At 38.7% G+C, this 18,886-nt stretch overlaps 1 protein-coding gene across 1 annotated transcript in view; it reads left to right on the top strand.

Annotated features, from left to right (window-relative positions):
- Positions 1–13,957: 13,957 nt before the first annotated feature.
- Positions 13,958–18,886, top strand: part of LOC122791526 (extracellular calcium-sensing receptor-like) — a 198,556-nt gene continuing 193,627 nt past the window's right edge. Inside the window, exon 1 of the mRNA XM_044059268.1 lies at positions 13,958–14,737. Coding sequence (XP_043915203.1) covers positions 13,958–14,737 — 780 coding nt within the window. The remainder of the gene's footprint in view (positions 14,738–18,886) is intronic.

Raw genomic sequence — 18,886 nt, 5'->3', positions numbered from 1 at the left:
CCATCCTGCCTGTACTCTCTTCTTAACCTCTCTTCCACACTCTGAACTATTGATCCCAAGTTTTTAAAGTCATCCACCTTCGCCACCTCTACTCCTTGCATCCTCACCATTTCTCTATCCTCCCTCTCATTCACACACATATATTCTTAGTCCTGCTGACCTTCATTCCTCTTCTCTCTAGAGCATATCTCCATCTCTCCAGGGTATCCTCCACGTGTTCCCTACTCTCACTACAGATCACAATGTCATCTGCACACATCATAGCCCAAGGGGATTCCTGTCTGATCTCGCCTGTCAACCTGTCCATCACCATTGCAAATAAGAAAGGTCTCAGAGCTGATCCTTGATGTAACCCCACCTCCACCTTAAATGCATCAGTCACTCCCACCGCAGACCTCAACACTGTCACACTACCCTCGTACTTATCCTGTACCACTCTTACATACTTCTCTGACATTCCCAACTTCCTCATACAATACCACAACTCCTCTCTAGGCACCCTGTCATATGCTTTCTCTACGTCTACAAAAACACAAGGCAACTCCTTCTGACCTTCTCTGTACTTCTCCATCAACACTCTCAGAGCAAACATCGCATCTGTAGTGCTCTTTCCAGGCATGAATCCATACTGCTGATCACTAATCATCACGTCCCTTCTTAACCTAGCTTTTACTACTCTTTCCCATAACTTCATGCTGTGACTGATCAATTTAATCCCTCTGTAGTTACTACAGCTCTGCACATCACCCTTATTCTTAAAAATCGGTACCAAAACACTTTTTCTCCATTCCTCAGGCATCCCCTCACTTTCCAAGATTTCATTAAACAATCTGGTTAGAAACTCCACTGCCATTTCACCTAAACACCTCCATGCTTCTACAGGTATGTCATTTGGACCAACAGCCTTTACATACTTCATCCTCTTCATAGCTATATATATATATATATATATATATAGATATATATATATATATAGATATATATATATATATATATATATATATATATATATATATATTTCTTTTTACAAACAATGCCACTGAAACATATGTAGGATTGTCATATAGTTCATATATAAAATGTCATTTTTACATATTTAGTTGATCAGTTAATATTCAAACTAGCAGACCTTATAGGATGCAGTGTAAAGGAATTTTAAAATATTTCAGTTTAAATTAAAAAAAAAAACAAGGACTAATGTCCTAAAAATCTGACAATGCTGTAATTCAAGTAAGGTACTTGTAATACTCATGTCTAAAGAAATTAGATAGTAATGAATTCTTATAAAAATCTTAACATTTGTTGCCATATATGTAAATTTACTCACCACTGTATTTCATGTTCTCCATATCTCTATAAAATCCCGAATCTGCATACATTTGTCTGTCTTTATAAGTATTTTTAACTTGTCCTTGTATTGTGAAGGGGGTGCAATGGTCTAATATTGCATCATTTACTGCATCCCAGTCATCTATATTTATAACTCATGCAAGAGTAAAGCCTTGCAAACCCTGTGTTATATCCCCAAGAGATAATTCTTTGCTAGTACTAGTAACGGGTTCATAAATGGACCCTGCAGTCAATCATTTTCCACAATGTGATATGTGATATGTACAAGAAATTAAAACATTAGTGCCTATATCTAAGTCACTGAGATTACTTCATTGTGTCAAATGTCTTCTTTTCAGGGCATGTAAATGTATAAATGCTGTGAGGTCAAGCCTAACATGTATATTGTAGCTAATAAGTTCTGGCATGCTATGTATTTTCCAGATTTCGTATCAGGGCTTACCGTTTTGTAAGAGCCATTGTTTTTGCTGTGAATGAAATCAATCTGAATTACAAGGTACTGCCAAACATTACCCTTGGATTTAACATTTATGACAGCTGTTTTCTTGAAAGTCGAGCAACAGGGTGCACACTTCGATTATTGTCAGGCAGACAGTGGGCAGTTCCTAATTATGCCTGTTGTATGACACCAATCTTACCTGCCATTATTGGAGATGAGGCCGTAGCAGCAACTTTTCAGATGGCTACAATATTAGGAATCTACAGCTTTCCTCAGGTACAAAACATAACATCAGTAGGATCATTCTATCACACATTTCAGGATTACTAATCTTTATTTTAGTGGAATGCAGTTGGAAAATTACTGTACTAAGTTTTACATGCAGAAATGGCTGATAACATCTTATTTTGGAGTTACACTGGGCATAATATAAGCTAAGGAAAAAAAGACTGAAGATCTTGAATGAAACTCTTAGGTACTGAAACAGGGAAGCCTTATTGCAGTTCTTGGTATGAAGTTACTTTATATCAATACAGGGGTAAGGAGTTGACCCCATAATGTGCCTCCCATTGGCAGAGGAGGTCTTCTGTGCAGTATTTCAGGTTGCTGTAGTGGTGATGATACTGTTTCCCCATGTGTCAGATGCCAGTAGCACAGGTAACAGCCTTGGCCAAATTATTCTATCCCTCAGCCTTGCACTGAGACCCAGTATAGCCCTCTGTACTTTCCTGGAGCTGTAGTCCTTCATAAGGAGGTGTATAAAAATAACATTTTAGACTCCTGCTCACACCGCCTGTGTGCTCCAAGTGGAGCACTACCCTCACCTTTCCCAGTCATGTCACCCTTCAACAATTTCAGGAAAAATGGCAGAGAATTGGTGTCCAAACCAGATCTTGTGTGCTCCATTCTGTGTGCAACATCGGCCACCATGGAGAACCAGACTTGTGCAAATTATGCAAGGAAAAACAGCCATATTTTGAATGTCAGTTTTAGGTTTGAAACATGGCAGTACTACTGTACGCTGATGTGTATATGTGCTTCAGAGTGACTCCAGCCCATGCTGGTTAACAGTGATAGTGATACATATATATATATATATATATATATATATATATATATATATATATATATATGTTCATAGCAGCACACAGGGATCATGCGTTATAAAGTTCATGTGTTTAACAGTCTTACACACACACACACACACACACACACACACACACACACACACACACACACACACACACACACACACACTTTATTTCCCAAAGTACTTTTCATTGTTTGTGTGTATTATGCTTATATCATTTTTAATAGGATTATAGGTTGCACTTCTTATAGAGAAAAAATATATTTGTAATGGATTATGTATAGTACATTGGAAAAGAACCCCTGAAAACAAAACTCATCACATATTGAACTATGCCACTGGTAACACCACAGTGAAACGTGTTATAAGTATGTGAAGTGAAGTTTAGTAAAGTGTGTCTGACTTAGAAATAAGCTATGTTATATGTGTTACACATTAAGTGGATCAGAAACAGTACAGTATATATTCTAATAATGTTGGATCAGAAACAGTACAGTATATATTCTAATAATGTACATATAGTATCATGTATATTATTTCTTAGTACATTTTGTGCATATGTGTGATGTGATTGTGTTTTACATAAAAGCTTTACCAACTTCAGGGTAAAAAAAATATCTTGATAGCACTACAATAGTTAATTCAAGTGAGGGGATTTGAACCCATGTATATCCCACTCATATGAAAACAAAACAAAGGTTAGAGGAGGTGTGTACCACATTATACATTACAATGTACTACAGCTGCAGAATGATAGAATAATTGTAAAATAAAGACAACTTCATTCGACTTGAACCTCATACCTCTTGCATTATAAGTTGATTCTTTACTCCTCAAAGTCATTTACAAGGAAAAGATTTTCTTTGCAATAATTTTGTTTTATGTTCAAAATGCTAACTGACACACATCCATGCCATGCTCTAATGCACAACTGATGTCAAATTCTTAACATATGTATAGGTATTTTCTTAGTTCTTGTCATATAATGAGAAATGCCATTTTCCTACGATCATCGGTTACCAGCAACACTGCTCTATGCCAACCGTCACATAAAGAATGACCAAAAAAATGGCATTTTTTAGCTTATAAGACCTTTGTAGTGCATGCATGTGATGTGATCCACAGTCTACCACTCAGGAGAAGGGCAGGTTAGAAATGGTGTGGGATTTGTGGTGAGAAAGAGGCTTCAGAAGGCAGTGAGGGATATCATCAGACTTGTTGACATACTCATGGCAATCATAATCCAGCCCAATGATAGGGAAATATTCATAATATTGGCCTATACCCTATATCAGAAATGTGCATTCAGACAGCAGTTGCATGACCTGCTAGATAAAGCAGGACAACATGAATTAGTGATGATAATAGATGACCTAAATGCACATATTGGGGCATACAGAAAGAGGTTATGAGAACTTCCATGGTCTGCATAGGTGAGGGAACAGAAATAAAGAAGAAGAGGCCATTCTAGACTTCTGTCTGGCAAATGGTTTAATGGCGGCCAACACAGTTGCAAGATCACATACAAGAGTGGCCAACATGCAGCTCAGGTAGACTTCCTCCTAGTAAGGAAAGGACACTGGGATAGAATCAGTGACTGTAATGTCATCCCCATGAAAAAGTAGTTCCACAGCATAAAACCATTGTTTGCCACTATCAGCAGCAGCCAGTGGTCAGAGAAGGCTCTAAGGTCAACAGAGACCAGGCTGAAGACCTGGGCATTGTCTGAAGACAAAGTACAACAGTTCAAGGAATTAGTCATGGCTCCAACATCCAAAGATGAGGAAGAGGAAGAAGTAGGTGGAACTGAAGATGAATGGCAGAGTCTCAAAACAGCATGTGAGGACTACAGAACAGATATGTGGCTGAGCCAGGTATGGAGTAAATGTACATAATTAAAGCTGGTGGTGGAATGCAGAAGTCCAGGAAGTTATCAAAAGAGAGAAGGAGTGCAGTAAAAAGCAGAAGATAGAAAAGACAGACCGGGCTTGGCTAACAAAGAGGCTAAGAAAGCAGTTGCAATAGCAAAGAACAAGGCATCAGAGACACTCTACCAGCTTCTGGAATGTGATTCAGTTAAGTGGCACAAAGAAACAATATCAGGTTGCAAGACAAAGACAGGAAGATAAAGAAGATAGCCAGACACCTTTCATAAGGAATGGTAGCAATAACCTGGTGACCAGTCCACAGGACATCAAAGGCAGATGGCAGGAGTACTTAACAGCAGCTTCTGAATGAAGAAACCCCCACAGAAGCTGTACTGCTCCAGACACAGCCTACAATGAGAGAAGAACAGGAGCCCACCCTAGAAAATGTAAGAATAGCATGAAGGGAAATTAAGTCAGGGAAAGCAACAGGCTCAGATGAGGTCACAGCAGATATCTGGGTGAGATAGTGGAGAAATGGTTCTTGAGGGTACTCATAGCAGTATGAAGAGACAGGCATATACCGGATGACTGGAGAATGAGCATACGCATGCCAATATAGAAGAACAAAGGGGACATCCACAGCTCTGAGCAGTACAGAGATATCAGACTCCTTTCACATTGTATGAACGTTCTGGAGAGGGTGATTGATAAATGGATAAGCAGAGCAGTAGAAAGTAAGATGGTAGGTGAGCAGTTCAGATTCAGATCAGGATGCAGCACAACTGATTCAGTGTTTGCAGTGAGACAGATAGTTGAGATGAAGCTAGAGATGAGGAATGAGTCCAGTTGGGCATTCCTAGAATTTGAGAAAGCATATGATAAGGTCCCAAGAAAGCTGATTTTGGGCAGTCCTGCAGTTGTTAAAAGTCCCTGAAACATTGGTAGAATTAGTGCAGGCTATGTACAAGGACCCAATGACTCAAAAATGAACAGTGTTCAGTCTCACAAAGGGGTTCCCAGTGGGAATGGGTGTGCATCAGGGTTCAGCTCTGAGTCCACAGCTGTTCATACTGGTGATAGATTTCATTAGCAAATAGGTCAGAGAGGACAGATCAAACGAGTTGCTGCATGCAGATGATATGGCATTTCAGGAAGACTCTGAACAAGAAATCAGGCAAAGGGAACTGAGATAAAAGGGAAGACAGTGGAAGAGGTTAAGAGTTTCAGGTATCTGGGAGGGGTGGATGAGGAGAATGGAAGTCTGAATGAAGAGGACAAAGCTAGAATCAGAGGGGTTGCAGCCACCTAGTATTGGGTGTCAGATGTAGTGTATGATGGAAGAACGGCAAAAAAGCTGAAAAGTAAGGTATACAAAACAGTGGTGTGACCAGTACTACCGTATGGTACAGAAACCTAGGCAGTAAAGGCAGAGTAGAAGAGGAAGCTAAAGGTGATGGAAATGAAGTGCCTGAGAAGGGTGGTAGGATGCACACTGTGGGACAGATGAAGAAACGAAGACATAACAGCAGAAGCCAAAGTAGCTCCAATTACAGAAAAGATCAAAGAGAACAGATTATGGTGGTTTGGGCCCATGTGTAGAAAAGCAGAAGACATTCTGGTGAAGAAGATTTGGGACAGACAGGAAGACTGTAAGAGGAAACAATGGTGTGCAGCAAAGAGGCAGATAGATTGTGTTAGTGAAGATCTGCCACAATGAGGCATGAGTGTCAAAGAAGGCAGGAGTGTGGCATTGAACTGAGAGAGATGGTGATGTAGAAAATGGGAACAAGGAGGCTGATGATGATGATGATGATGATGACGATGACATAATGGAGACTTGGACTCAAACTCCAGCAAGTAAAAATCGATCTCTTGATGTGTGTTGGTACTTGTAATTCCACAGATGAACTTATAACACAGGTGTCATTAAGCATGTAAGTGATCTCATGGCAGGATGATTGTTTATGAATGGAAAAACAAATATGTTGGAAGTAATACAGCAATATGGGGAGCCATAACAATAAAATTATAGCAATGAAACATGTAACGTCTGACAGATGAAGAAAGGATACTATATTTTCTTGAAAGCATTCACTTAGTAGTAGGGTAAAAAATATGACATTATTACATAGTTAACACCAAATGAAAACATTAACATAATCCGTATGTGGATTTACACCCTGAACCTACTACACTGTAATGACGTAAACAAATCATTTAGATGGTGAGCCATTAAGGAAGTTACAAGCAAATGATTCTTCTGACTGAGATTTTCTGGCCAATATGTTAACTGATGTGCACCAAAATCATGTTTAGTTGCATGAATGATGGCTAAGTCTATGCGCATGTGCAGCAATTTTCTCTTTTTGATATATAATGAGAATTGTCATTTCCTAAGGGGCATTGATGATCAGTGATGATATGCCAATCATCATGCAGAGTTTGAACATGAACACTTGTATTTTTTTTGATAACTCCTTCGGTGCAACATGTGTAATCTGCTTCTTTAAGATTTGCCAATGAATAACGGCTGCAACTGTGAAAACTTATGTGATGTGCAGGATGACTGGGTTTTATTCTCAAGGATGCGTATCAGTGTTTAAGTACTCAAGAATGTAATTCATACACACTCATTATTATTGCATTGACTAGCTTAGCCACTTACGGAGTCACAGTGAAAAGGACTCATAAGGCAAAAGTAACAGATATATGTAAAACGTTCACAGCCGTGAGAGGTTATTCATCGGAAAGAATACCCAGTTACAAATGTTTAAAAAATATCACATCATTAACAAGTTTTGCCAAGTAACCACTTGCTCAAAGCAGAGTCAGTTGCACTTGCAATTAATTTTTTTTCTGAAATGGGAATTTTTGCTGCAGTACCCTATTTGGGTATGGGTGTGTATTTTTTATTTATTTATTTTTTTTGGAACAGATTAAAGCGTGATAATGGAAGGATAGGAGAGAAATGAGAATGAAATCAAGCAGAGGGTACAACCACGTTTTGGATGGCATACTCGTAAGCTGTATGTAAAGTCTTGCTTGCGTTCTCTTTGTACATTGAATGTGTTGAAGCACGACATGTTGTCATCCCATTGTTTTCGGCTGTGAATGTATGTGATTAGGTCATCTAACTTCATGTGCTTGGAGATATCATTCTCGTTATTAGGAGTTTTCACCCATGTCTGCATTATTTGCACAGCTGCTTCACATACATTTTAGATGATATGGTCAATATATGGATCAAACGAGTTATATTTTGCAATGTGTATTACTTAAACATAGTTGTGTCTGTGTGTGATACACCCTCTCAAAATGTGATTTTATGAGCATGGATCTTTAACACATCATTTACTGACTATTATTCATAATGAGGCATTTGGAAGGTATTAGGCAAACTTTTAAAATCTGCTCCTGTTTTGCTCTGGTGTGTGCATGGCATCATGCAGACCCCAACACAATGTTTATGGAGTGATACAGAAAGTATAATGAGTTGAGAACTAATTGGCATATTCAATGTGCACAGAAGGGTTATCTATACCTCATAAGTGCTATGTACAGTGGGGATATTCCATATGTGCAGTAGGGATATTCCATATGTACAGTAGGAATATTCTATATGTGCAGTAGGCATATTCCATATGTACAGTAGGGATATTCCATATGTGCAGTAGGGATATTCCATCTTGCTAAAGAAAATGACTGTCTTCCCCTTGTGTTAAAGGGAATGTGCTTTGAGAATTGTACCTGAACTGTAGCAGTGTTTCAGAATATTTAAATGTAAGTCTTGATTCATATAAATGCATTTTTGTATGATATTGACATTTATTTCCTTAGTGCTACCTGCCTTGTTGTACATAATTATAAAAGTCATAAGAAATGTCTTAAATGGTTATAGTGTAACACATTTACAGCATTTAGTAGCCTTCCAAAACATTTTAGAATTCTTCTTGAAGAGAGAAATACCTTTTAACATGCGCCACTAAAATGCTGGGCAATTCAAAACATGTTCACAGGCTTGCTCAATGTAAGGTTAGATTCAGCAAGTTTAATTTTGTATTGTTGCTATGCTTAGGTAGTTGTGTGCCTGATAACTTGACGATAATGCACCTGCTAATTTGTTTTCCCTTGGGGTGTGGAATTTGGGCATATGCAACTGGACTTTAGACTGTTGGCTGTACTTCTTTATGATACAGCTTTGTTTGTGCTAGTTCCTAGCAAGCCATTACATGAGGCAGTGTTGGTATATAGCTCATAACTGTTACATTTTGTCTACTACCGATGTAAGAACCTGGCTTTTTAAATCTATTTGTATTCCATAACAACAGGGATATGCCTAAGATGAGGGCTGAAAAGGGCACATCCACATGCAAGCCACCTTTTACAGAGACTGAGAATGAGGGGATAGTACCCGACCTCCATCTCCATGGTGGATGGCTCATTGCAGTGCAAGCTTCTGATATGCTCTTCAATGACCATGTTTGGCAGCAGGTGGTCGATGATGCAAATGCTGGTGGTGGCCATGACTATAATTATAAAAATGGTCCGACACAAAGTTAGTGATATGATACATATAGCTGTCATCAGAGTGGATGCTGGAGCACATGAGCAGAGGGCTACAGGTGCTGGGACCTCAACTGTACCACCACATCTTGAGATGTTTGAGTTCTTGGTGTCACTGAGGGGCATTGAAACCTCTTGAGAGTTTCACTGTGCAGTGCTGGATGTTCAGGCAGAGATTAAAAGGCCCCAAAGAATTTCAAATATTGATGCCCCAGGGATGTAGTCCTATTTACTGAATTGCCCATTTGTAGTTGATACTCACATGAATGCTTATAATACCTATCTAACCCATTGCATGTAGGTACATCAGACATCAAGAAACACTGAACACTTGCACAAGGTATGACCATGCTTACATGTAGTAATTATATTTATTAGTACTTGAAATTATAGCACTTGCATGTGCAGTTGTGTTGTTTGGGAATACTTACCCTGGGTATTTTATTTTTTATTTCTTTGCTGTTTTTACAGGAATCAATGTCTAACACCAGGAATGTGGAACTACCTCCATCTGATGTTAGGGATCCTTAGCCACAGATAATAATGGTGGGAATGAGCGTCTCACCCTCAGGTCGCAGAGGGAATATCAGACAAAGGGAATTTGACCCCGCCTCCATCCCCTTCTCAGACTATGGACACAATGAACACAATCAGCCTACCTACCCTAACCCATGACACAGAAATATCTGAGAGCTGACAGGTTGATGGTACAATGTAGATCAGGGCAGAGTGATGACCCAGGTGCAGATATATTTGAAACTGCTCCTAGCCATCCTGAATAGGAGCTACTACATAGGAGGGGTTTGGATGAGATGCTTACAGGAGGAATGGTTGCCACCTTCCCAATGAGGTTGGTGTGTCACTAGCTGCCACCCATCATATATGCAGGGCCATCATGGAGGCAGGGCCAAGTTGCACCAGGGTCTTGAAGATGGTGTGAGACTTCTAATGGTTCCACTTGTTGACTTACAAGACATTATGAATCATGTGTTTGACTCAATGAACAAGGTGAATGACACACTTGACTATTTAGTGCCTGCTATAAGTTATCTATTGAGGGTGAGGCAACATCCACAATGCTGATCATCTGGAACATCCTCAGGTGTCTGCCAACATGCGAGGTCTTGCTCCCACAGTTGTAGCACTTCCCTTATTATTTTGGATGAGGATGTGTCTATACCCTGGATAGATTGTCCACATGGTCATGGTCTTGGACATGATTGTGCTGGCATCTGGTGATGTAGACAACTTTCATGTTCAGGTGGCACACTGATTTCTTGCTAGGGTCATGGAACAGCTAGTGCAACTTCTGCCAGCAGCAGTTCTCATGGACAGTGGTGTACACAACAAACTAGATCCACCATCATGCATGTCTCAGACCTCTTCAATGTGTCAGAGTGTAGTTTTGGCACACATGCTGAGGCTGTGTCCCTTGCAGATGTATACACAAACCCACACTGCTAATGATAGCTTACATACATGCAGGTCAATAGGGACTTGTAAATATTATCCTCCCAAATCAAACCTGGACACACTGGCCTTAAATGCACATACACATTTTCTTACACCTCACCTCTCACATTCATACCTGTCAACCTCTTAGCCCAAGAAATCTGGACAAAGCTTGACATAATGGGGGCACAAAGGTCCAAAAATAAGGACAGATTATATAAACTTAGAAAGTTACAAATAACTGGCAAATGAAAGATGAAACTCAGATGAAACTCAGTAAATAGCGCAACCAACAGTTTAATACACGCTTTCGTAAAAACTTCATCAGAATACAAAAAAAGACCACAATCCAATGCATTTAAATACTTAAACAATTAACAACCAATTACTCAATTAAAATCAAACAACCTAATTGTTAAAAAAACATACATTCTGTTGTTGTTAAAAAAACAAAAAGGAATTAATTTCCTTATTCACTTGTAGTTTCCTATACTTTAAAAAACATTTTATATTAATGTAATCATTAAGGCCGGGGAACCTATCCGAATTAAGTTTTATCTGCCACGCAGTTTCACGCTGTTCTAAGAAATTCTTGTAGTCTCCTGCCCTAAGATCTTAATTGAGTAATTGGTTGTTAATTGTTTAAGTATTTAAATGCATTGGATTGTGGTCTTTTTTTGTATTCTGATGAAGTTTTTACTGGCGTATTAAACTGTTGGTTACGCTATTTACTGAGTTTCATCTGAGTTTCATCTTTCATTTGCCAGTTATTTGTGGTTTTTGTCCTTTTGGCGTTCTTTTTTTCTTGGTTTTTCTCGCCATGGCTGATGTGAGAGATGATGAACTTTTGGATTTAACAGTGCACGATATGCCAAACTCCGCTACTAACACTTTAAGTGAGCTATTTATGGCCACTTTATTAGACATTAAAAGTTCCTTGAAGGTTTTAATGCAGAGGTCCAATGAGAGCGAACGTTCTCCGATGACTAAAACACGTATTGAAGAACATCCGAGTCCGAACGCTTCTTTTTTTGAATTAAACACAGTGGTAGATGCCGAAGACCATCGTGGAAGGGATTATAGCCGGGTTGTGGCGTCTCGTCAACGAGAAAGGTCTTCCTTGGACAACCAAACAGGAATAATAACCATAGAAGGTTTTCTCAACGGAATTCAGAATCCGTTCGGCAATCAAGGTAAAGATAAACGTGGGTTTAATCACATTGACATCAGTAACAAACGAAACTTGCTTGTGAGTTTGTTGAAAAGATATCGTTCTTTGGACATAGAAAACAGTTATTTCAAACATTGCATTGATTTGGGCATGGTCCCTAAGGGCCTTAGATTTTTTAAATGCCCCAATGGAGTCACTAAAGTGTCGCCCTTCTTTAAAACTTTGTGTTGTTTTTTCAACACTGTTGGTATGAATTTTTTGAGCTTGTTAATCGACAATAATGTCACTAAAATGGCTGATTTAAAAATTGAAATAACTCAGTTAGAAAATGAGCTTAAGGAACTGGTGGGTGACAACAAAGTTGGAGAACTTTTTACTGCATTGCACAAGGAATTGGAACAACACACAGCGGAGGTCATTAATCGTAAACGGGTTAAGATAACCCGTGATACCACCGCTTATGATAGTGGCACAGCATATGATAACTTTGCTAATAAAGAGTATCCAAGGGGTTCAAGAAGTGAAACGAATAATCGTTTCACTTCAAAGCAACAGACCTCGCATGCCTTTGGGCGTTCTACATTTGTTTCTAGAGTACCCGATTCAGCAGGGGTTAACAGCAATGGTGTGGGATGCAAGACAGCGCATCCTGACAACAATTTAACTAAAAATGACTCTGACAGACGGCTGACTAATGAGTCAGGGATTGATTCTCTTAACGTTAAGAACTTTTTTACTGACGATCCCATTGTTGGTAATGAGGGAATTGACATTGAAAATGATGGACAAATTGTTAATGTTGACGGGTCAGTTCGGCCCAAAGTTAAAGCTAGTAGTAATGCAGTGGGCAACACGAACTCAGGTTCTAATTTTCACTCCACTTTTTTAAACAAAAGGGGAGGTCAACATCAAAGGAACACTGTTCTGACCCACAGCCGGACCTTTTTGGGGTCCAGCTCTTCAACGGACGAAACTTAGAAAGGACTTTCGAACAATTTAATATAATTAACCTGACAGAGCATTGTTTTTCTGAAAGTGAACTTAATGTTTTGAAGTATGGTTTGAATTTTATTCCCACATGTAGGGCTAATTTAACCAACACCATTATTGATATAAAAAAGTTTTCTAGAAAATTGAATGTAAAATATACTTTACATTTTTTAGCTAAGAAAGGACAACCTCAAAAGTCTTTGTTGAAACCTTCCACATTTACCCCACATTTGCATAACACTATAAAAGTATTTGAGGAACAATGTATTGCAGATGTTAACAAAGTTTTAAGTACAAAGAGGCATGTCACAGATAATTTATCTATGGATGAAAGGGTTGCCCTCATGAATCTGAAGTCCTTGTGTCATCGCTTCAGATTCATGAAAAATGATAAAGGGGGTAACATTGTGATTATGGACCAGAACACCTATAGGATAAAAATGTTAGAAATCATTAATAATTCAGATGAATACGAAAGTATTACTCTTTTTGATTACAAACGCAGAGTGCGTTTGATACACTCTGAGTTATATAGTTTGTTTATGACAGGGGACATTACAAGTGAAGTGTATGATTTTTGTGTTGTAACAGAGCCACGCATAGGGGTGATTTTTGGAATTCCAAAAACACACAAAGATGTTAACAATCCACCCCTTAGGCCGATAGTTTCATGCCCACATTCTATCACTGAAGGTATTTCCTTAGTGATTGATTTAACTTTAGGTCCCATTCTATTGAGTGAACCATCTCACGTGAAAGACTCTTGGCATTTTTTGAGTAAAATTGGTGTTTTTTTACAGGATCATCTTTTTGACCCTTTTAAGCATGTCATGTTTACAGTCGATGTTATTTCTTTATACACCTGCATTCCCCTCTTGGAGGGGATTGATGCAGTGTGTGAATTTCTTGCAATAATTGGTGGTAGGTTTACTACTGGAGTCATTTCAACCATCAGGTTGTTTTTAGAATTAATTTTAGAGAACAACATTTTTCTTTTTGGTAATAGTTACTACAGACAGAAGAAGGGGGTAGCGATGGGGTCTCCAGCAGCCCCCGCCTTTGCAAACATAGTTATGGCCTTTTGGGAGTGTGAAGCGTTACCCATTTTAAAACGTGAATTTAACATCCACTTTTTTTGTCGTTACATTGACGATTTATTTTTTATTATTGAAGGTGATTCCGCTGTAGTCAATGATTTTTTTAATGTTATGAATTCCATCTCTAACTATGTGAAGTTCACCTTGGGAAATATTGGTACCACAGTGAATTTTTTAGATGTATGTTTATACTGGGATGTAGATGAACAACGAATTCACAGTAGGATTCACCGTAAGGAGACCTTCACAAATGGGTATTTGCATCACACCAGCAATCACCCTAAACATACCATCAGGAATATTCCCCAAGGGCAGTTTATACGAGTGAGTAGGATGACATCTAAATGGAGTGATTTGATAGAAGAATTTCACACAGTTTTGTCTTTATTTACACATCGAGGGTATGACATTCAGGGGTTAACACTGGTTAGTGAAGAGATTCTTAGTAAACGTGATAGTTTTTTTAGAGCCATCATTGATTTTCCCAGTTCTTTTGATGGTGGTCAGCATCAGAATGGCGAACGGAATGGTTATAATGTTGACACCCTGTGTTCTTTTGACACTAGTTCTGATGGATCCTTGATCAAGCAGATTGTGATTGACAACTGGAAGATCATTAATGGTAACGAGGACATCAGAAGGACACTGGGAGCAGGTCCCAAATTTGTCTTTAGGAACAGGCATAATTTAAAGGGAATTTTGGAAAATAGCACCTCGGTGCTATCAAACATTAATACCAATAAAATTGGCATGCATGCTTGCCACAAATGCAACACGTGCCGATTTATTTCTGAGGGACCTTACATCAAAATAGATACATTTGATAGGACATTCAAAGTACCCTGTTATGTTGATTGCAAAACTAAGGGGGTGGTTTACATTGGTCAATGTTCTGGTTGTTCTGCATATTATATAGGCATGACCACTCGGAGCTTAAATGTTAGAATCAGAGAGCATATTTACAGTATTAAGACATGTGATGAGAACAATGCTTTGTACAAGCACACCAAATTTTGTAATGGTTATAAAAAATTTTTATTTTCAGTTTTGGAAGTTGTACATGCAGATCTTAGGGCAGGAGACTACAAGAATTTCTTAGAACAGCGTGAAACTGCGTGGCAGATAAAACTTAATTCGGATAGGTTCCCCGGCCTTAATGATTACATTAATATAAAATGTTTTTTAAAGTATAGGAAACTACAAGTGAATAAGGAAATTAATTCCTTTTTGTTTTTTTAACAACAACAGAATGTATGTTTTTTTAACAATTAGGTTGTTTGATTTTAATTGAGTAATTGGTTGTTAATTGTTTAAGTATTTAAATGCATTGGATTGTGGTCTTTTTTTGTATTCTGATGAAGTTTTTACGAAAGCGTGTATTAAACTGTTGGTTACGCTATTTACTGAGTTTCATCTGAGTTTCATCTTTCATTTGCCAGTTATTTGTGGTTTTTGTCCTTTTGGCGTTCTTTTTTTCTAAACTTAGAAAGTTGCTAGAATAACAGGGTATGTATTAAAATGCATTTCCTAAAGGATATGAAGCGGGAAACTCAAATGTATAACAACATTTACTAATTTCATTCTTCAGATCATCCAAGTGATTTGCTGGAAAACTAAAAATTTTATGAGGAACAGAATGAAATTCTGAGTCAAAACTCTGGACATTCTGTGGAAATCTGGACAGTTGAGAGGTACGCTCACACTCACACACTTCCTGTAAAAGATATGTGCTTCTGTAACCACCATCTGCATGGATGATAATAACTGTGCCCTTCCCTTTGTTCTGTCTGTGACTTGGGTTGCCTGTATTTGATGCACAGATTGATCAGGCAAGGCATGGGTAGGCAGATGCTGCTTTACCTCTGTATGCATCAGTATTTTACTGTCTGTTTAATCTGCTTGAGTACTGTCATAATTGTGGAGAAAAACTTGCTCAACCCCCTATGCAAATAATGACAAGAATGCCCTGGCCTCCAGGAGAGTGTCTGACTTAGGTTGCCTATGTCCGATGTTCAGAGTGACTAGGCAATGCATAAGTAGGCAAGGTCTGTTTTTCATTATATTTACTGTATTTCTAATCACTTAAGTAGTGGATGTGTAGCAAAGGTTGACTCCCCCGTTTGTGCAAATGATGATATAAGCTCCCTGGCATCTGAAAGTATGTCTGACTTGGACTGCCTATGAATGATGGTTAGAGTAGGCAGGCAATGCATGAGTAAGCATGTTTTGGTTTGTTTCTATGCATCATTGTTATTGTCTATATCTGCTAAGCTGTATTACTCACATAGTAACAATGTGCAATTCACTGCCTCTTAAATTGTGCCATGGCATTTTGTGCTCACTTCTGTCTGGCATGGTCATCACATGAGGCTGGTACCTCATCCTCTGACTCTTCATTTGTCTCAACTCTCACTGCCTGTGTTTATGGGAATTGTGGTCCCTGCACTTGGTCACCTTGTTGTAATTGTTTTCTAAGTGTTTTATTATATATCACAGCACACAGGGTAAAGTTTTGGCATAGAAAGCATAGTCATACTGCAGGGCACCATCAGATGTAGTCAAGCAATGGAACTGTAACTTGAGAAGCCCATAGGGATGCTGTATAATGGTTCTAGTTTGTGCTAGGACATGGTTATAGCCTTGTTCTGTGGATTCTCTGGACTTTTCATTTGTGTCATGAGCTAATAAGGTTCTAGTGCATATCCAGCATCCCTAATTATATATACCTGTGGGAAGTCACCCCAGCAAACTTTTGGTAAAGGTCGCGATGTGCCCTATGTGTGAGTTGTGGAAACTCTCTGGATGGCCTGAATACACATTGTAGACGTGTAGATGACCTTATACATTACAGACCACCTAGCACCTGATAGAGTGATACCCTTTCTGGTTCATGTACCTCACTCCCAGTTCACCAGGTGGTGCCTTTATTTCTATGTGGGTACAGTCTTTGGCTCCCAGTACTTCAGGGAAATGGGCTATAGTGCAGAAGTCTCACAAAATACTAGCTCTCTCCTCTGGTGTATGTGGAAAACACATATGCTCTCCTAAATGCTGAAGCATAGCATTGAGGAATTGGTGTTTTATTCTAAAGGCACAAGTGTGTGAAACCCCCACTCTGTGCAGAGTAGGCCACTGAAAGGTCCCTGTAGCTAAGCTATGTAAAGGCAAACATACCTTAGTTTCTACAGGGATGGGTATTCCATCTTCCAAATGGGACTGCAGATGAGGCTGATGCATCAAGTATTTGTTGTATGGTGTATCTGTCCACTTTGCAGCAGTCCATGATGGTGGTGTCATGTAGAACATAGAAGGTTAAGCATGGTCTGAAGACCCTGCACCTCCACAAGCAACATTGATAATCATCAGCAGTATCAGCTGATATAAAAGCATCTTGCAGTCACAAGAAAAACATGTTTCTGCAATCCCAAGCATATTTTAGTTTTCTTTTAGCTGGACATGAACATATGTGCATCTTCATTGCTAAGCCAGATATAGTGTGGTTGCACATTATTTATACCTTTCTAAATCGCTCCTCTATGTTTATCTTTACTTCATTAGCATACGGCACAGCTCATTATATGCATATTAGCATATATTTCTGTTTCCAGTATCTGAGAATTTCTAGTAGGTCTGTTCATGTAGATGTGTTTTCTGAATCCCACACATCCTACTCATCCTAGTTCATTGAGCAAATGTTTTTAGCATGACATGGTGGGGGCTTATGAATTCCAGCCATGGTCTCATGTATGCACTAATAAATCCATCATTTCAGGTACCCTTTTCACATTCTGCCCCTATGCTTGGTTTCCACCAGGGCTGTATTTTACATCTGTACAAAAATTGATATAAAATCAATGTCCATAATATGTGTACTACATTTTCATTATGTCAAAAGTTGAAATCATCTATACTTCACCAGAAAAAATAACTTTCAGTTTTAATATTCTGCAGCTACAATACTATGCTTTTCAGTGGATAAAGCTCTGGTGTCTGCACTGAAAACTCTGATGACAGAATTGCAGTCGTATGTATGTTTTATAGCTGAACACTCTTCTCATAGGTTCATAGGTTCATAGGTGTTTACTAGGCTAACAACCACAAGGTCCTTTTTAACCCTAGCCATGCATTCCAAATCTCTGACAAGTTTTGTTACCCTTGATAAGTGTAAGCATGGGGCCTGGGAGCTGAACCATTTACAGGTTACTTCTGTTCATTAGAGACATAGGTGCCAAACCAGGGATGAATTTTTGCTTTCCCATCCAGTTGTCCAAGTTGCACTTGAACTGGTTTAGGGAAGAACTCTGTATCACATGGATGGGGAGCCTGTTCCATAGATGGGGTAGTCTCTGGGATACATACTGTTGAAGGAAAAAAACTTCAAAGACCAATACACGTAAGGTTCAGGTTAAGGCACTTTAATCCTTGTGGCAAGGAGACAAAAACATGCATGCAAAAATACAGAGTTTGTCTAACTAAAATCAGGAAGTGAAGCCATTCTTATACTATTCTTACAAGACATTGCCTACTGAAGCTGACGTAGTAAATCACAAGTTTACAATATTGTTTTTCACAGCAGATGTTGCTCATGATTTTCTGCTGACACGACATAACATTTCGAGATTCATGAGAAAACTTTGGAAAAATAACATGGCCTTGGAGACCAGCAGCTAGTTGCAATTATTTCTACAGTGCTGTGTTACATTTCAAGGTACTCCACTCATTCAAGCACAAAACAATCACAGATTATAGTTCATATTCTTCAAGCGGTCTTTGTTCCACTTTAGCTATCCTTCCTGCAGCTGTGTATGTTCTCATAACACAGAGAGGGTTAATTGTCTAAGTTAAATAACATTATAGAAAGCAGTA

Source organism: Protopterus annectens, chromosome 17.part0 (assembly GCF_019279795.1).
Source record: "Protopterus annectens isolate FY-2018-M chromosome 17.part0, PAN1.0, whole genome shotgun sequence".
NCBI classification, from domain to species: Eukaryota; Metazoa; Chordata; order Ceratodontiformes; family Protopteridae; genus Protopterus; species Protopterus annectens.
This window is presented reverse-complemented; position numbering and strand designations above follow the sequence as displayed.